The 21,030-nt window shown below is 42.2% G+C and overlaps 1 protein-coding gene across 5 annotated transcripts in view; it reads right to left on the reverse strand.

Annotated features, from left to right (window-relative positions):
• Positions 1 to 21,030, reverse strand: part of zdhhc8b (zinc finger DHHC-type palmitoyltransferase 8b) — a 214,474-nt gene that overhangs the window by 139,495 nt on the left and 53,949 nt on the right. For 2 of the 5 annotated variants that reach the window (XM_069932567.1, XM_069932568.1), the window contains exon 2: positions 18,048 to 18,128. The exons of the other annotated variants lie outside the window; for them this stretch is intronic. In XM_069932567.1, coding sequence (XP_069788668.1) covers positions 18,048 to 18,128 — 81 coding nt within the window. The remainder of the gene's footprint in view (positions 1 to 18,047; positions 18,129 to 21,030) is intronic. 5 annotated transcript variants of the gene reach the window in all.

A 21,030-nucleotide genomic window follows, 5' to 3' on the forward strand; every position in this document is an offset into this window, starting at 1 on the left:
ACATGCATGTTTTTTTACTCCTATATGCACGTTTGGTCACAAAAAATTGTATAAATATTAAATACTTGTACACAATAATATTTATTCATGTGTGTAGTTTTTTAACTGCTAATTTGTATTAGTTTCAATAATCAAAAAGTACACAAAAATAGCAAATATTTTCAAAATCCTGGTTGATTATTGTGAATCTCCATCATGAATTTTCAACATATGAGATGTTGAAAATCCGGCTGAAATGTTGTCAAGGCTGCACGAATTAGCCCTGTCAGGTGTTGATTTGTAAGCATTGCATGATGCTTCAACTTCACAAGCTTCATGACAGAGAACAGTGATTCATAGCAGTATCTTGTACTGAAAATTGAGATGAGTCACACACTGGTTTTCTTCAGTTCAGGATATTTCATTTCTGGAATTTGCTTTCAGAATTCAATCACAGACTGGGATTTATGGATCATCTTTAGACCCAGATCCTCCTGTAATTTCATTAGTCCCATTCCCATAGCAGATGAATCTGTAACCAGAGAGCCAGGAATTGGACATCACATTGATCACATCAACCATGAATAGATTTACAAGAAAAGTGGAGCAGAGCTTCAGCTTCTACAAGTCCTCAAACCTGACTAGGAAATTATCAATCAGTCCATAGGCACTCTTACACAGCCACTGAACAGCAGAAAATTTCAGGAAAATTTCTGCTGTGGTGGCAGTGTAAAAATGTCAGGTCGAAATTTTTTATGCAAATTCCATCCCATAATTTTTCCCTACACAATTTTTCTCATAGCCCTACACATTTTTATGGAGCGGTTGCAGTGTAAATTGACTGCAGCCACTCCGTAAGAAACAGGCCTAATGAATATGGCGTTCCTCTGACAAACTCCCCAACACAGGAAGACTGTGTAAAAGTGCCCCTGTGTAAGCAACCACATCAAGACACATCAGAGATAAAACTATGCTAATTTCTTTTCAGAATAATTCCGAAGTCTCTGTGTAAAAAAATGCCTTTGTATTCTTCCAGTTTTGTAGTTATTTATTACAATATCAGGGAATGTATTTACTGTCCTTTAGAGATTGTCAAGAAACTTCACTTTCCCAATGTGTCTCTGAAAAACTATTTTATTTTGAAAATTGTCTGACTAATATCAGAAGTAATCCTATCTTTCCCTTGGAGTGCCAATTTGAGTTTGTAGAAGATTCACTATTATATTCTCAGGAACATTAGATCTTGCATCATTTTCTAGTTGAGGAGAGAATCTTTTCTTCAAGAAAAGTAATAACAGGTTCCAACAGATACACAAACTGACTCAAGACATTGCTGGTAGACAGCCAACTCACACTGCAGAAGGAAGAGACCTAACTGGATTTATCTTCATGTTCCAGTTCTTCAAAAAACTTTTTGAACTGTCGGTGGGTCTTCCCATTTAAACGCATGAAACATAAACTGATAATTTCAAGGACAGATTTCATGACAGTGTTCGGGTGCCAGGAGCTTGGATGGGAGTGTAGTCAGGGCATTGGGAGCTCAGTTGGGAAGGCAGTTGGGGCCTTGCCAAAAGTCCGCAGTTGGGGGCATCAGTAGCTTGGACAAGGAGACTGGGGCGTCGGTAACTCAGATTGATGGTCAACCAAGGCCTAGGTGGGAGTCAGTAGTCTGGTCATCAGGAGTTCGGATGAGAGGGCAGTTGGGGCGACGGAAGCTCGAATGGTCTCAGCCAACATATTTTCACAAGCTGCACATTATACATCATAGAGCCTTGTGTGGCTCATGAGCCGCGGTTTGGTCACCCTGTACAGGGAGTATAGTGGAGCTTGAGTACAGAGCCATGTGGGGCACTTACTGTTGGAAAGTAAAACTAGAACAGCCATAAGCAAATATCATGGGAGTCTCACAAGTATCTGCTAGCAGTGTAACTCCACCATGTTAATTTCAAGGAACTAGGAATTCAATGGGCTGTAGAGAACATAATCTGTCTTTTGATAGTTAAAAACACTTCTGCTGCCATCAATAATTGACTAATTATTAATAAGCAGCATTTAATGCAATTTTTTTTAATCAATAAAAACTCTAGAAAATGTAATATGCACATCTTAAACGTCAGAGCATCAGGAAAAAATTGTAAGCACTCATTTGGATTTGGATACCTAATTGAGCATCTATGATTTAAATGATTGGTGAAAGAGATTTGAGGAAGTGTGTACTCTCCACTTGTTCACGTGACACATCCTTCCTAGTCTGGATATTTATCAACGTCAATGCATAAAAGGCAAAGTATTAAGAAGTTCTGAAATAGAAATAATAATGGCTGGTAATAGGATTCTGCCTCATCCAATTTCACCTTCTAATAAAAATTATGCAGATATTTGCTGCAGAGTATAGTAAATACGCAAAAACAGATTCCATAGCAGTCTCCAGCTGTGTTGTGGTGTAGTGAAAAGATGAAATATGAACACAAATAGAAGCCAAGTAACTGTGCTCAATGTTCAAATGTCACAACTTTCTGAACCTAAATCCAAACAGATACTGTTCACCATTGAAATGTGGGTTCAAATGTACAGTTGATTCTACAATTGCAATCACTATCAGTGTTTAAACAGCAATTATGTTACCTACTGGGCTCATTCCATCTCTACTCAATCTCTTGTGTACTTCCAGTTCAAACATTAAAAAAGGCTGTTGGCTTGTTTAAATATTCATCCTTAGGACATAAGCAACACTAAAACCATTTCATTTAGCCCAAGCCAGTTTCGGGTGATCACTTTCTTTGCCAAAGCCAAGTCAGTGAACTAGTTATATTTTTACAGCTTTAAATATACACTTACACTTTTCCTGACAATTATTTAAAAAATACTGTGAATTCAATTTCTCGATTTGTCATGACAGTGTTTGAAATGACGACCAGTCCAGGTTCCCAGCCCTGACCATAACCATCAGGCTACCGTGAACCTGACAAATACAAAATACCACAGACCAACTTTTTATTAAGTGTGGGTATTTTGTTGAGAAGATTAGCAGTATACAAGACCTCGAGGGAGAAATACTTAATCAGTTTTATCAATATTTATCAACACGAATAGCAGCCAAATTTAATGTTGAAAGATTCCAAGTCATAGTTCATAAAGCTTTCAGTTATGAAACTGAGTAGACATTTCTCCAGCATTCTGCAAACTAGTTTGATGCACAGAAAAGCTTAAGTTCCAATTTATAAATTGAAAAGCCAACTTCTGAAACTAATATAGCAATAAGCACACGCTCAATAAAATCCAGTGGGATCTTATTGATATAATCTCTGACAGATTAAAAGATATAGGCCAAAAGAGCTCAAATATAATCTTCATCCAGGACAAAATCTTTTACAAAAATTATCCATCTAATGTTTTTTTTGCATTTCTAGCCTCCACAGTAACTATAGACCCTTTCACACTTGCCAGTGACCCCAGGAATCAAACACCAATTGGCCTTTAAAGTGGCAAGTGTGAAAGCAAAATCTTCTCAACGCCGGTGGTGTCAGATCACATCATCTCACATCGGGAATTGCCAGCCTCAACTCCTAGTACAATCCCTGCCATCTGTAGATGCCGCCATTGAGATCAGGAAAGTGTGAAACTGGGAATTGCATTGCAGGCACTTTCTATTAAAGGTAGAACAGACCAAACTCCAGGGATAAACCCTTGCAAGTGTGAAAGCATTCAGTGTCCCAGTTAGGAGTGGTTTAGTGTTAAAGGCCAAACTCCCATTCCTATCCCGAGACACTGACCAGCCAATTTACTGGAATATAAGTGTGAAAGGGGCTTAAAATTCTGAGTGTATATCCCAACTTTCAAGTAACATTTTGTATGATAACAAACATTGTTACAATTTTTACCTATGTGACCAAATTTTCACAAGATCACTCTATTCAAAGCAATTTTTACATTACTGGCATGATTTTGCAATTATTTTTCCATAATCAGAATAATTATAATCCAAATTTATACACTCCTCAAATTAATTTTAGATTATTATATCTATCAATTTGTAATTAAGATTATAGAAAATAGATGAAAGCACTGGATTATGCAAATTTTGACTGTCGTAATATTCATCTTTTATTCAGAAATGTTGATTAAAACACTCAAGTTTTGATTGAAACAGATCTATCAAGAGCAAGGTAATGTACAACTGTGAGAAGTAGAAGCTGTATCCAATTTTTTAAAAGACTCGAGTTCATTTGACTGCCATGTTGATTTAAATAATCTCTTCAGTTTTGTGAAAGGTCACAGAGACACCTGGACCTACTAATTAATTGTTAACTAAGATTTAAAAGGATGTTCTGCTTCATGAAACAGCAGAAACCACTACAAACAGTACCTGATTCATCCAATCAAACACAGTTCATGACTCAATAGAGGATGAAGTAAAACACAAAAATCTGTAGACACCACAGTTGAAGTAAAAACACAAGCTGGAGAAACTCAGCAGGTCAAGCAGTGTCATTTAAATAGCAAAGGTAAAAATACATAACTGACGTTTAGGGCTTGAGCCCCTCATAAAGGTATGGGAAAATGTTGGCAGGCATCTGAACAAAGCCCAAAACATCGGTTATGTATTTTTACCTTTGCAGGGGTTATAGATGGGGAGCAGTGAGAGAGAATCTGTTTGACTTGCTGAGTTTCTCCAACTTTGCATTTTTACTCAATGGCGGATAGTGTGAAATATATCAAGTGATTATCAAATGACATGGTCTTTGCCCTCAGACAGCTCCAAGAAAAGTCCAGAGAACAAAACAAAGGACTCTACATCACCTTTGTTGACCTCACCAAAGCCTTTGACACCGTGAGCAGGAAAGGGCTTTGGCAAATACTCGAGCACCTCGGATGCCCCCCAAAGTTCCTCAACATGGTTATCCAACTGCACGAAAACCAACAAGGTCGGGCCAGATACAGCAATGAGCTCTCTGAACCCTTCTCCATTAACAATGGCGTGAAGCAAGGCTGCGTTCTCGCACCAACCCTCTTTTCAATCTTCTTCAGCATGATGCTGAAACAAGCCATGAAAGACCTCAACAATGAAGACGCTGTTTACATCCGGAACCGCATGGATGGCAGTCTCTTCAATCTGAGGCGCTGCAAGCTCACACCAAGACACAAGAGCAACTTGTCCGTGAACTACTCTTTGCAGACGATGCCGCTTTAGTTGCCCATTCAGAGCCAGCTCTTCAGCACTTGACGTCCTGTTTTGAGGAAACTGCCAAAATGTTTGGCCTGGAAGTCAGCCTGAAGAAAACTGAGGTCTTCCATCAGCCAGCCCCCCCACATCTCCATCGGGCACACAAAACTCAAAATGGTCAACCAGTTTACCTACCTCGGCTGCACCATTTCCTCGGCTGCACCATTTCCTCGGCTGCACCATTTCCTCGGCTGCACCATTTCCTCGGCTGCACCATTTCCTCGGCTGCACCATTTCCTCGGCTGCACCATTTCCTCGGCTGCACCATTTCCTCGGCTGCACCATTTCCTCGGCTGCACCATTTCCTCGGCTGCACCATTTCCTCGGCTGCACCATTTCCTCGGCTGCACCATTTCCTCGGCTGCACCATTTCCTCGGCTGCACCATTTCCTCGGCTGCACCATTTCCTCGGCTGCACCATTTCCTCGGCTGCACCATTTCCTCGGCTGCACCATTTCCTCGGCTGCACCATTTCCTCGGCTGCACCATTTCCTCGGCTGCACCATTTCCTCGGCTGCACCATTTCCTCGGCTGCACCATTTCCTCGGCTGCACCATTTCCTCGGCTGCACCATTTCCTCGGCTGCACCATTTCCTCGGCTGCACCATTTCCTCGGCTGCACCATTTCCTCGGCTGCACCATTTCCTCGGCTGCACCATTTCCTCGGCTGCACCATTTCCTCGGCTGCACCATTTCCTCGGCTGCACCATTTCCTCGGCTGCACCATTTCCTCGGCTGCACCATTTCCTCGGCTGCACCATTTCCTCGGCTGCACCATTTCCTCGGCTGCACCATTTCCTCGGCTGCACCATTTCCTCGGCTGCACCATTTCCTCGGCTGCACCATTTCCTCGGCTGCACCATTTCCTCGGCTGCACCATTTCCTCGGCTGCACCATTTCCTCGGCTGCACCATTTCCTCGGCTGCACCATTTCCTCGGCTGCACCATTTCCTCGGCTGCACCATTTCCTCGGCTGCACCATTTCCTCGGCTGCACCATTTCCTCGGCTGCACCATTTCCTCGGCTGCACCATTTCCTCGGCTGCACCATTTCCTCGGCTGCACCATTTCCTCGGCTGCACCATTTCCTCGGCTGCACCATTTCCTCGGCTGCACCATTTCCTCGGCTGCACCATTTCCTCGGCTGCACCATTTCCTCGGCTGCACCATTTCCTCGGCTGCACCATTTCCTCGGCTGCACCATTTCCTCGGCTGCACCTTTTCCTCGGCTGCACCATTTCCTCGGCTGCACCATTTCCTCGGCTGCACCATTTCCTCGGCTGCACCATTTCCTCGGCTGCACCATTTCCTCGGCTGCACCATTTCCTCGGCTGCACCATTTCCTCGGCTGCACCATTTCCTCGGCTGCACCATTTCCTCGGCTGCACCATTTCCTCGGCTGCACCATTTCCTCGGCTGCACCATTTCCTCGGCTGCACCATTTCCTCGGCTGCACCATTTCCTCGGCTGCACCATTTCCTCGGCTGCACCATTTCCTCGGCTGCACCATTTCCTCGGCTGCACCATTTCCTCGGCTGCACCATTTCCTCGGCTGCACCATTTCCTCGGCTGCACCATTTCCTCGGCTGCACCATTTCCTCGGCTGCACCATTTCCTCGGCTGCACCATTTCCTCGGCTGCACCATTTCCTCGGCTGCACCATTTCCTCGGCTGCACCATTTCATCGGCTGCACCATTTCATCGGCTGCACCATTTCATCGGCTGCACCATTTCATCGGCTGCACCATTTCATCGGCTGCACCATTTCATCGGCTGCACCATTTCATTGGCTGCACCATTTCATCGACAAGGATCGACAAAGAGATAGACAACAGACTCGCCAAGGCAAATAGCGCCTTTGGAAGACTACACAAAAGAGTCTGGAAAAACGACCAACTGAAAAACCTCAAAGATTAACGTATACAGAGCCATTGTCATACCCACACTCCTGTTCGGCTCCGAATCATGGGTCCTCTACCGGCATCACCTACGGCTCCTAGAACGCTTCCACCAGCATTGTCTCTGCTCCATCCATAACATTCATCGGAGCGACTTAATCACCAACATCGAAGTACTCGAGATGGCAGAGGCCGACAGCATCGAAGCCACACTGCTGAAGATTCAACTGCGCTGGGTAGGTCATGTCTCCAGAATGGAGGACCATCGCCTTCCCAAGATCGTGTTATATGGCGAGCTCTCCACTGGCCACCGAGACAGAGGTGCACCAAAGAAGAGGTACAAGGACTGCCTAAAGAAATCTCTTGGTGCCTCCCACATTGACCACTGCCAGTGGGCTGATATTGCCTCAAATCGTGCATCTTGGCGCCTCACAGTTCGGCAGGCAGCCCAACCTCCTTTGAAGAGGACCGCAGAGCCCACCTCACTGACAAAAGACAAAGGAGGAAAAACCCAACACCCAACCCACCAATTTTCCCTTGCAACCGTGTCTGCCTGTCCTGCATTGGACTTGTCAGGCACAAACGAGCCTGCAGCTGACGTGGACATTACCCCTCCATAAATCTTCGTCCGCGAAGCCAAGCCAAAGAAAAGAATCATCAGTAACTTTGGTTTAATTGGCAGAGGAATATGCCTCGAGACCACAGAAAGCAAATCGGCTTCATGAACCCAACAGGTAGATAGGACTCCAAAAGAAATCTTTGTGTAAAGCAGCTCAAGTAAAATAATACAAGAGCAAAATGAAATGCAGCTGATATGGTCATAATTACCTTTATTTGACCAAAGGAGTTCAGACAATAAAATCTCTTATTAAATTCACAAATCACTTTAGGCAAGTTAATGTCAAAACAATAATTTTGCCAAAGCCCAGTCTTAGTCTAGTGTAGATGTACTGAAGTCCAAAGGCATAATTGAGCTTCTAGTTCAGGGGTGGCCAAACTTGCTTAACAAAAGAGTTTCATACAATAAACTTCAGATGTTTGTGAGCCAAAAGACATGAAAAATATTATACTCGTTTTTAACCTTACATGTACATTTTGTTAGAAAAAATATATACATAAATATTTAGAAATACATGTATATAATATTTATTCATGTATGTAATTTTCAAACTGCTATTTTGAAGACAATAATCAAAATGTACACACACCATATACTCATGTAATAGTTAAATTTTGTGGACCAACTTTTTGGGAAAAATTTAGGGGTCAACTATTACACACATACAATTTTTTAAATCGCAGTAAGTACCTGAGTCACTCAAAGGGTCGGGAGCTCATATGGGCGGGTAGCTGGCTGAGACCTGGTGGCAAGTCCACGTTCAAGATGTTGGGAGCTCCAATGGGTGGGTGGGCAGCCAGGGCTCAGGTGAGTCTGCAATCAAGAGCTTGATAGGTGGACGGCCAGAGCATTGGGAACTCAGATAGGTGGGAGGGCAGGGCCTAGGTTAGAGATGGGTGTCAGGGCGGCAAGAACCCAGATGGGCGGACAGCCGGGGCATCTGGAGGGTGTCCTGGACCATATTTACACTCCACAAATTTCACTTCCTGCACCACAGCTGCACGTGCCACACCCACTAATACCACACAGCCAACATATTTCCATGAGCCGCATATTCACGTCAAAGCGCTGCATGTGGCTTACGAGCTATGGTTTGGCCACCCCTGTTCTAGTACAATGATTCTGTGTTATAATTAAGAATTTTTTTCTTTAATTTTTTTTTTTTTTTTAAAAAGTCTTGTGTTATTCAGGTTGCGTAAAATCTTATGACCAAAAATAGGTATGTTATGATAAAAGTAGGAAATGATGACCAGTCATTTAGACAAAGAACTGGCCTGGAGAGGTGAGGCTCTGATCCAAATCCATTGCTTACAATTGCATACATGGTCAATAAATATTACAAGTTAACCTACCTTAGAATTGAATCAAATGGAGTCAACCTATCAACTATGCTGATTGCACCATTCAGTAAATCCTATAGTTGACATTGCTTATGAAGAGGTACGCTCATGCTCTGTACATCAAATTCATAGAAACATTTATCTGTAAAATTATACAGAAATTGTGCTTGCCTGACATTTAGATTTGGCCACTTCGAACAGAGAATAAAAACAACTACTGCCATTCCTTTAATTTTCTTTGCACCACTGCAACTCACTTTATTGCACTAGATTACTGTGAATACCTATTATCTGTCGTATGTACTATATATACTAGTGTAAAAGTCAGCCTCAGTTGCCCGCAACATTTCCCACAATGCAGATATGCAACGCGGTCCCAACCTTTCCTGAGGTCAACCCCATAAATTTAACATTAAAAATAGTTCAGAAAATGTGAATTTTACACAAGTATATATTGTCTTTTTTAATTCACTTAGTTTACTGTTAGTTTTTTCCACAAGTACCAATTCAGTTGTAGCAAGAAAGAATTTGGTGTCCATCTACAGTGTTTTAAGTGACAATAAACATTATCAATTTCATTGTGGAAGGGTAATTGAAAAAGGATGTCCTAATTTATGCATCATATATTAAAAAAAACAATTTGTACCTTTGAAATTATATTTAACAATATGATTCAAGATTATTTTATTATGTAATAGAACAGAAAATGTAGTACAGTTTTACACAAAAATTCATTTAGTCTGCCATAAGGCAAAAAATTGCCATTAGTGTTGCCAGGCGCATGTTACTGCAAGAGATCAAGGGTGGCACGGTTGGCATAGCGATTAGCGCAACGCCTTTACAGCACCAGCAATTATGACAGGGGTTAGAATCCCGCATTGTTTGTAAGGAGTTTGTACCTTCTCCCCGCCTCTGTGTGGGTTCCCCAAGGGGCTCCATTTTCCTCCTACCATTCAAAACATACAGTGGGTGTAGGTTAATTGGGTGGCACTGACTCATGGGTTGAAATGGCTTCTGACTGTGCTGTACATCTAAATTTTAAATTTAAATTTAAAAAGGATAGTAATTGGGTGGGTTTTGATGTAATAAACTAAGTCTGTCTACTCAGAGAGGTGGCTCCCAAAATAAGGGAAGTAGTCCATATTTTTCAGCATCTTGGTATGATCCTTTAATTGATAGATAGTGCCATGCTGCAGGGCAAATTGATAGAAGAATTCTGACTTGCAAATGTTGTGTGCAAGTTCATCTCTTGGAAGAGTTCTGTGAGAGTCTCTCTGCTGCTCTCAAGCTCTACCACCACATTCTGACCCAGACTTGCTTCCACACCCATTTGTCTTTCCTGCCTACTTTTGTCCACCACCACCATGGATTCCAGCTCCAATTCCAAGCTTTCTCGTTTAGCCCCCACCGGGATCTGACTCATGCTCTCTTCATTTCTCCTGTTGTATCCTACAACTACCCTCAGCTTGAAGTGCAGATACCAGCGGACCCTTCACTCTCTCACTACCACAGCGCTGTACCTTACTCACCATGATCTGCCACAAACCTCTCCTACACTTCATCCTCTGCCTCATTCACACATTCAAACGCCAATTCTACGCACACCTGACATTCAAGGATCATAAGCTCATGTCTCTAAAGACTGTTGCCTCGAGGGACCCACCCTCCCCTACCTGAGTCTCCACCTTTGCCCAGTGATCTACAGGACAAGCCTCTGACATGAACTTTCACCCTGAACCCGCCGGCCTACAGGACCATGCTTCACATGCAGGTCTCCAAATCGATCCCAGCAACCTTTGAGATCGCACCTCCAACATGAACTTTCACCTTGAACTCAGTGACCAACAGAACTGAGCTTCAAAACGGGTTTCCACCTTGTCCCCTGCAACCTACAGGACCAAGCCTCCAATGTGAGCTCCCACACTGGTTCTGGGAGTGCACAGGCCTCTCTCTCTCCACCCTCTGACTTTCTAACCCTTCCCATCCTCCCTTGGACTCCTCCTACCCTTCACCTCCTGATCCACTGCCACCCCATCCTCCTCCCTGACACCCTCCACCTCATTGAACCTCTCCATTAACCCCTGCCTGGTCTTCACCATCCCCTCCAACCTTCCCCTCTTGGAGGCTGAACATTTGGTCCTCAGTGGAGGCCTCACCTTCATCCACATGTTAATGAGTTCCGTGCACGCCATGTTGAACTCTTCTTCTGTCAGCTCCATCTCCATGCTTACTTCCATAACCATCATTCACCACCCCCAACTACAGATCTCTTTCCTTGCTTTAAAACATCTTCCTCCTCCTGGACACCTAGCTCCAGTTTTTTTTTTAAAAATCTGCTCTGGACATTTATAGTTCTAACTGCCGTAGTGTCATCAACCATATCGACTTCACTACTCCCTTCACTCATTCTAATTCACCCCCTTGGAACATCTGGCCCTCCACTCTCTCCAAACCAATGCAAACCTCACTATCAAACCTGCAAACAAGGGTGTTGATGCTGTGATCTGGTACACTGATCATTATCTAGCCAAAGCCAGACAATAACTGATACCTCCTTACTTACCCCTCCAACAGTACCCCACCAAAACTCATCAAATCACTTAATCATGCACCATCTCTGAATGCATAGCTTCCAGTCACCTCCCTGGAACGGCTTCAAATTTTATTGCTTCCTAACCCTGTACAGTTGTCCCACCAGCAGACCCATCATGTCCACGTGCTCCTGCCCCACCAAATTGGTCTCTCCTTATTTTGAGTGTTTTGTCCCCCCCCAGTCCAGTCCCTCCCCACCAACATCTGAGACACTTCACATCCCTTCCATCACTTCAACAACTTCCAGTTCCCCAAACTCGATCACCTCATATTTGCCATTGATATACAAAGCCTATACACCTCCATTCTCCATAATGAAGGTCTCCAAGGCCTTTGTTTCTTTCTGGACAATAGAACCAAACAGTCCCCCTTCACCACCACCACCCTCCACCAGCTGGAAGAACATCCTCATCCTCAATAATTTCTCCAGGTTAAAGGGGTAGCCATAGATACCCGCATGGTCCCCAGTTATGCCTGCAAGGCCCCTCAACTCTTTCTCTGCAACAATGATGTTAGGACTTTATTCCTTGGAGTGGAGAAGAACGAGGGGAGATTTGAGAGGTTTACAAAATTATGAGAGGGTATAGACAGAGTAAATGCAAGTAGGCTCTTTCTACTTAAATTAGGAGAGATAAATACAAGAGGTCATGGCTTTAAAGTGAAAGGGCAAAGGTTTAGGGGGAATATTTTCACTCAGAGATGGGAGCGTGGAACGAGCTACTATCTGATGTGGTGAATGCTGGCTCACTCTCAATTTTTCTAAATACATACATCTTTGTCTAATTGATCTTCTTTCATATAGTCCTTTATTTTAGATGCGCAATTTATTATTTGTCTTCTTAAATAGGCTTTCATATAGCCCCATATAATAAATTTATTTGCTACTGAGTGTTCATTAATTTCTAGAAAAAACTGTCTTATTAAATTCACAAAAGTCCTTCTTTAAAAGTAGCTTTAAATCTCCATCTATAACCTACATTTTGTTCTTCTTCCAACGCAATTGACATCACTAAAGGTGAATGATCCAATAATATTCTTGTTTGATATTCAATCTTCTGAACTTTAGCTTGCAATTTAGTAGAGACTAAAAACAAATTAATACGTAAATATATCTTATGTCTAAAAGAATAGTCCCTATCATTAGGATGAATTTACCTCCATCAACAAGTCTCATCTCATTCATTAAATCGGTCACGATTTTAACTACTTTATTTTTAACAATATTTCCACCTGATCTATCTACTTTTGAATCGAAAGTAAAATTAAAACCTCCAACCATTATTATTTTCCCCTGAGCACTTGATAATTGCAAAAAAATACCTTGTATAAATTTTCCATCATCCACATTTGGTGCATTAATTCATTAATGTCCAATATTCTGAATAAATTTGACAATTAATCATTACATATCATTCTTGAGTTTTAAGAATAAATTGGATAGATAAATGGATGGGAGAGGTCTGGAGGGTTATGGAATGAATGCAGGTTGGCGGGACTTGCAGAATGATGTTTCAGCATAGACTAGAAGGGTCAAATAGCCTTTTTTCTGTGCTGTAGTGTTCCATGGCTTGGTTCAGCATCATGCTGAAGAAGATTGAAAAGAGGGTTGGTGTGAGAACACAGCCTTGCTTCACGCCATTGTTAATGGAGAAGGGTTCAGAGAGCTCATTGCTGTTTCTGACCCGACCTTGTTGGTTTTGGTGCAGTTGGACAATCATGTTGAGGAACTTTGGGGGACATCCGATGCGCTCTAGTATTTGCCAAAGCCCTTTCCTGCTCACGGTGTCGAAGGCTTTGGTGAGGTCAACAAAGGTGATGTAGAGTCCTTTGTTTTGTTCTCTGCACTTTTCTTGGAGCTGCCTGAGGGTAAAGACCATGTCAGTAGTTCCTCTGTTTTCGCGAAAGCCGCACTGTGATTCTGGGAGAATATTCTCGGCGACACTAGGTATTATTCTATTTAGGAGAATCTTAGCGAAGATTTTGCCTGCAATGGAGAGCAGCGTGATTCCCCTGTAGTTTGAGCAGTCTGATTTCTCGCCTTTGTTTTTGTACAGGGTGATGATGGTAGCATCACGAAGGTCCTGAGGCAGTTTTCCTTGGTCCCAACAAAGCTTGAAAAACTCATGCAGTTTGGCATGCAGAGTTTTGCCGCCAGCCTTCCAGACCTCTGGGGGGATTCCATCCATACCTGCTGCTTTGCCACTTTTCAGTTGTTCGATTGCCTTATATGTCTCATCCTGGGTGAGGACCTCATCCAGCTCTAGCCTTAGGGGCTGTTGAGGGAGCTGGAGCAGGGCGGAATCTTGGACTGAGCGGTTGGCACTGAAAAGAGATTGGAAGTGTTCTTTACATCCGGTACCGCACAGATGGCAGTCTCTTCAATCTGAGGCGCCTGCAAGCTCACACCAAGACACAAGAGCAACTTGTCCGTGAACTACTCTTTGCAGACAATGCCGCTTTAGTTGCCCATTCAGAGCCAGCTCTTCAGCGCTTGACGTCCTGTTTTGCGGAAACTGCCAAAATGTTTGGCCTGGAAGTCAGCCTGAAGAAAACTGAGGTCCTCCATCAGCCAGCTCCCCACAATGACTACCAGCCCCCCCCCCCCCCACATCTCCATCGGGCACACAAAACTCAAAACGGTCAACCAGTTTACCTATCTCGGCTGCACCATTTCATCAGATGCAAGGATCGACAATGAGATAGACAACAGACTCGCCAAGGCAAATAGCGCCTTTGGAAGACTACACAAAAGAGTCTGGAAAAACAACCAACTGAAAAACCTCACAAAGATAAGCGTATACAGAGCCGTTGTCATACCCACACTCCTGTTCGGCTCCGCATCATGGGTCCTCTACCGGCATCACCTACGGATCCTAGAACGCTTCCACCAGCGTTGTCTCCGCTCCATCCTCAACATCCATTGGAGCGCTTTCATCCCTAACGTCGAAGTACTCGAGATGGCAGAGGTCGACAGCATCGAGTCCATGCTGCTGAAGATCCAGCTGCGCCAGAATGGAGGACCATCGCCTTCCCAAGATCGTGTTATATGGCGAGCTCTCCACTGGCTACCGTGACAGAGGTGCACCAAAGAAAAGGTACAAGGACTGCCTAAAGAAATCTCTTGGTGCCTGCCACATTGACCACCGCCAGTGTGCTGATATCGCCTCAAACCGTGCATCTTGGCGCCTCACAGTTTGGCGGGCAGCAACCTCCTTTGAAGAAGACCGCAGAGCCCACCTCATTGACAAAAGGCAAAGGAGGAAAAACCCAACACCCAACCCCAACCAACCAATTTTCCCCTGCAACCGTGTCTGCCTGTCCCGTATCGGACTTGTCAGCCACAAACGAGCCTGCAGCTGACGTGGACATTTACCCCCTCCTTAAATCTTCGTCCGCGAAGCCAAGCCAAAGAAAGAAGAGTGTTCCATAGAAAACTCAACATGCTCAATTTTCTGGAACATATTAAATCAAATTTATTAACTTCACCCAAATATGCAATCTTGCCAAGGCACATGAACTGATTACAAAACACTGCATATAATTCTCTATCCTCTAAAATTATGGGCAATGATACTTCAGGCGACATTTTACATCTCAATCTTAGCTCTTAGCAGTACTGCTTGGTGCCAAAAGAGAACAACTTGAAGCTTGGCTTTATATTTTCAAATTTCTGGTGCTATTTACCAGAATCTTTACAATACAATGTACTTGCAACAACAACAAAAAAAAAATCACTGTTCTGTCTCCCTACCTTTTCCTCTTGTAATTAATAATTAAAACCTAGGCCTGTCCAATCTTTTGGTTACTGGCTCAGCATTTATTGTTGTTTGATTCAGTTTTTATGAAATCTACAAATTGTACATATTAAGAGAGTTATACAAATCCAATTTGTTATATAAATACAACAGGTTGTTTCTGCAGTTTTCTGATACATTAAAGATACGAGCTCTCAAAATTTGGCTGCTGATGCATTATCTTTTTGACTGCTTATGCTTTTCTTCTCCTATAATTTAACCTTAGATAGTGCTCCAGTCTTTCTGGACTCTTCCACCATCAAACATACCAAAGTTTTGTCTTCTCCCAACAGACCTATTCTCCGGTCTGATCAGTTTCATTTTGCATTATCTGCACTACATCTCTGTGCAATTCACAAGTGCTGGAAAAACTGCAGACTTTCCTGTCTAGCTCCCAAAAGTGACCTTTTGTGGACCCAACATACAAACGTAATTGTGAGGAAAGTACTTCAGCACCTGACTAACTGCATCACAGCCTGGTATGGGGGGCACCAATATCTCCAAACAGAATGCCCTGCAAAAGGTAGTGGACATAGCCAGTACATCTCAGGCAAAACTCTCCCCACCATGGAACACTGTTGTCAAAGAGCAGCAATAATCATCAAGGATCCACACCACACAGGACAAGCTCTGTTCTTGCTGCTGCCAACAGGAAGGAGGTATAGGTGCCACAAGACTCCTGCCTCTAGGTTCAGGAACAGTCTCTACCCCTCCACCATCAGACTCCTAAACAACAATCCAAGCACATTATTTATTATTGTGTATTGCAGTTTGTTTGCATTTTCTTCTTTGTTCACTTTTATTTCTTTGTATATGTATCTTTTCTTGGTACAGTTTTTTGCAATACCAATAAGTGGTAATTCTCCTTCACCTACACGAAAAAGAATCTCAGGGTTGTATGTAACTTGAGGACCTCTGCTGTTTCCCTTGGTCCAAATTTCCATCGAAGCTTTCTCCTCTTGTTCTTTTCTGAAATTAAAAACTGAGATTCTAGGTCAACAGTATTGGTAAAGATTGATCCAAAACACAGCTGTTCAGCAGGAGAGCCTCTGGATCTACTAGTCTAACCTCAACTACCTTTGAGTTCACGAGACTTGGTACAAAAGAATGAGACAGTAGTTATCCCTGCCCTCCTATATGCTTCTGAGGCTTGCAACACAAGAAAATAGCAGCACAACACTGGACACACAAAAACTTCCAGTGTTCCTTCTCAAGCAAGCATTCCCAGCATTCAGGCCCCATTCCTCTCTGTCATTTACGTTGGACTAACCACATCATTCACATGCCCAATATTAATCTCCTGAAACAAAAACTGCTTTCCAAGATTTGATGTTAAACAATTTATCAGGTGGACAAATAGTTTTAAAGAGTGTGTTGAATAGCTTTCTTGAAGGGCAATCAAAAGAAGTACATTTTCTTGACTCAAGGATAAACAATGACCATCTAGTTAGGTATGCGCTGAACTGACCAACATAAAGAGAAATTCCTGAGAATGGATTACTTGGGCAGAACAGTTCCTGTACCAAGGTGTGATGCATCTGTGAAGAATATTTTCTATTGTGTATTTGTAAGAATTGTTCAGAGCAGGGTTGCCAATTTCCTTAGACTTCTGAGAAAATTCCTGACACCATGCCATCAGACCATCTTCTTTCTGTTCAGTATTTCCTAAATGCATCAGATGGCCACACTTAGTATTGCTTTATTCATGTTAAAAGTTTTAACTGTAATCCAGTTGTTCGTAATTTTTTTGAATGGAAGTCCCACTTGTCCTCAGTCAGTAAGTTCCACCCCCACTGTAAATGCCTGATGACATCACTAGTCTTTCTTTATAAGGGAACCAGCAGTGCCAAGTACATTTCATTGATTTTTTGTGAGAATTTTCTTATATGTAAATATTATCAATGACTCACAGTCCCCATGTAATGTTTGCCACCAAATTCTTCCCTGCATTCTCCTCTCTTACCACTTCCTCTGACAGGATCGTGTGCCCCAGATGGGAACCATTGCTGCAAACTCCCAACTTTCAGGGGAAACAAACTAACTGTCCCTGTGGGAACATTGAGACAGCTTACATCTCACCAAGTGATAACAACATGAACAAAACAAAAAAAAAAATCACAGCAAATGACATGCTACTTGTCAGAACGATTAAATGATTAATTTTTCTATAAGGGCACAGTTCCATAACATTGCCCACGCTCTTCCACATTCCAAAAGATGAAAAGATCAAATTCTAAAGGAAGAATGAAATACAATGACCAATTCTCTACTCATAGAACATTATTTAAATTAACCTTGCTCAAGCATCAAAGCAATGAGTTAATAAACCCTCTGCAGGCATTTTACTCTTCAACCTTATGACAGGCTTCAGAGTTTTCAATAAATAAAAGCCCTTGTAACATCTGAGAATAAATTATTCCCATTTCATCTTGACATTATGCCCAGCAGACCATGGGAGAAATTCACTTAGATTATTTTATTTTATCAATTGATACTGTGTCTAACAGGACTAAAATTAAATGTAAAATTTATGACAACACAAATGCTGCACATTCAGACTGAATTAATTTCAAAATATTTTTAATGATTTCTTTTTACTAACCTGCGGAACTTAAGAGAATGGGTTTTTATTTCCATTTGAAAGGACGTAGTGTAGAAAAAGGAATGAACACAACCATAAAATCTGTGTGGCAAATACAGAAACTAAATTAAAGCAACACATTTCCAGGTAAAAATAATTCTTAAAAAAAGGGTGATCAATCAAAGTGACAAAGACAAAAATGAATACTCTCTATGACATTACTTTAAATTTCATTGTTCTGAATTTGCATTTCTGATTTATAAATTAGATGATTTTTTTCAAATCTTTGCTTCAAGTGACAGGTGACTGAAAGCTCAGGGTTGTCCCTGGGAATGAATAGAGATATTATGCAAAAGGAAGATATATTTGGTGTGGATTCCCACTGGGTAGTTGAAATGATGGAGGATGATCCATCGTACATGAAGGTGAGTGGGGTGGAAGGTGAAGATAAGGGAACCTCAATCTTGTTCTGGCTGGAAAAGGACAGAAGCATGGGAAATGGTAGAGATGCAGTTGAGAGCATCATCAACTATGGCAGAAGGGAAGCCAGGTTAAAGGAAAAAAGCTCATCAAAGACTACACTTTCACAAAAACATTCCACTTGCTCTCACATATTTTATCCTACAACTGTGTCGAATGCAACTTATCCCCCCCCACCCAACCCCTCCAATTCTGCTTCCTGTTAGGACACCTATCCCTACTCCTGGAATTATCTACCTGCAGATGTGGTGGAGGTTCCAAGTGGCTTTGTAAGAGGGAAATGGATAAATAACAAGAAACTGCAGTGAACTTAGCTCAGGCCTTCACACATACTTCCTGTCCATCAACTCCATTTACAACTCCCAAAGCCTTAGAAAAGAAGCCAACATATTAAAAGACTAATCGCACCCTTTCAAATTCTCTTCACCCCTCTTCTACTAGGAAGAAGATTCACAAGTATGAATCACACACCACCATATTCAAGAATAGTTTATTTTCTGCCATTATCAGACTCCTGAATGAATCCAAAATTTGTAAAATTATGTTGCCTTTGCTCCATATCAACTGATCCCTCTGAGTAACTCTGTACTTGTGCACAGTGTCTTTCTTGTTCCAAGTTTCTTGTCTCACTATGCAAAAGAGGGCCACTGTTTTGCAAGCAGACCAGTCCATCACTGCATCTGGGAATGTGTTAATAAACAAATTTGATGATTTGAAATACATGGTCAAGAAAATTTTTAAGATTATGGAGAAAGGTTGAAGAGAGTTGCTTTGGTCGAGAGCTCCCATGGACATTATGGGAATAATGGCTTCCTTCAATTCTGTAATCATTGATATTGTTCTATCCTCAATACTACTTCAGAAATTTTTTTATTCAAATAACATCTGGATTCATGTCACAGTTCAACCTTGACTTTAAAAAAAAAATCTACTTTTCCATTCTCTGTCAGTGATCACACCTCTCGGATTCTACATGGCAGAAAGAACCACATCATCTGATCTGCTTTCAAGTTACTTTCAGAATTCCTTCTTACATCAGTTTATTTTCAGTCCACTATAATTTTCATTTCCAAAGATTAAAGGAAACTTATTCCTGAAGGTCTTTCTTTATTGGTATCACCAAGAAGCCTTAGAATCCATCAACTGAATGCTCTATTGAGTCAAATAGCAGGGATAAAATGTATTTGATAAAAATAGCATTGCCATTCAGATCCTACCTGTGAGATCAGAATCAGGATGAGAGACCTCATTTGATTTCATGGCAATTTTAGGTTTGAGAGATTAGAAAGGGAAAGTTAATTTTTAAAAATTATCTTGTTGCTTTAGTATTTTTATTATTACGAGCTTTAATGATATAATCAACATCACATTTTAAAATTAAATTATTTACTCCAATTTTAATAGCTGAAGGAAATAGTTCAAAACAGAATATTAGTCTTTGCCTAATGTGTTCAAAGACAAGCGTCCAGACACATGCACGCAAAATGTACCCAGAATATAATAATGTCCAATGTTCAACAGTCTATTGTAGCAACATTCATTGGCTAACTGAGCTTCATATAAAGTATAGAGATTTTGGAAACTAACAAAAGAACTACAAGCATTTACAGTCAACTTTGTACATCTGGTCCCATTTAGTGCATCTTAAGTGAGGAGGTTCTGCTGCAATTGTTAAGTTATACTTGAAGTTCCCGGACCCCTTACTTGAGAAATTATATGCTGAGTCTAAAGGTGGTGTAGAGTAAGTGCACTGAGTTGTTTCCAGAAAAGGATTCAGCTCTTGAGGGTAATTTGAATAGTCTGCAACTATACTCATTGGAGTTTATAAGTATGATGGAGGATCTCAGAGATATACAAAATTATTAAGGGAATTAATAACAAGGAATCAGAGATTGTTTTCACTAACAGATGAGAGTAGAACTAGGGGACATATTTAATATCATAAATTTTATTTACAACATGGTAAAAGCCAATTCCAGCCACTTCAACCCATGCTGCCCAATTCTTTCTTTGGCTTGGCTTCGCGGACGAAGATTTATGGAGGGGGTAAAAAGTCCACGTCAGCTGCAGGCTCGTTTGTGGCTGACAAGTCCGATGCGGGACAGGCAGACACGATTGCAGCGGTTGCAAGGGAAAATTGGTTGGTTGGGGTTGGGTTTTTCCTCCTTTGCCTTTTGTCCGTGAGGTGGGCTCTGCGGTCTTCTTCAAAGGAGGTTGCTGCCCGCCAAACTGTGAGGCGCCAAGATGCACGGTTTGAGGCGTTATCAGCCCACTGGCGGTGGTCAATGTGGCAGGCACCAAGAGATTTCTTTAGGCAGTCCTTGTACCTTTTCTTTGGTGCACCTCTGTCACGGTGGCCAGTGGAGAGCTCGCCATATAACACGATCTTGGGAAGGCGATGGTCCTCCATTCTGGAGACGTGACCCATCCAGCGCAGCTGGATCTTCAGCAGCGTGGACTCGATGCTGTCGACCTCTGCCATCTCGAGTACTTCGACGTTAGGGGCTAAATTAACCTACAAGCC

Source organism: Narcine bancroftii, chromosome 4 (assembly GCF_036971445.1).
Source record: "Narcine bancroftii isolate sNarBan1 chromosome 4, sNarBan1.hap1, whole genome shotgun sequence".
Lineage (NCBI taxonomy): Eukaryota > Metazoa > Chordata > Chondrichthyes > Torpediniformes > Narcinidae > Narcine > Narcine bancroftii.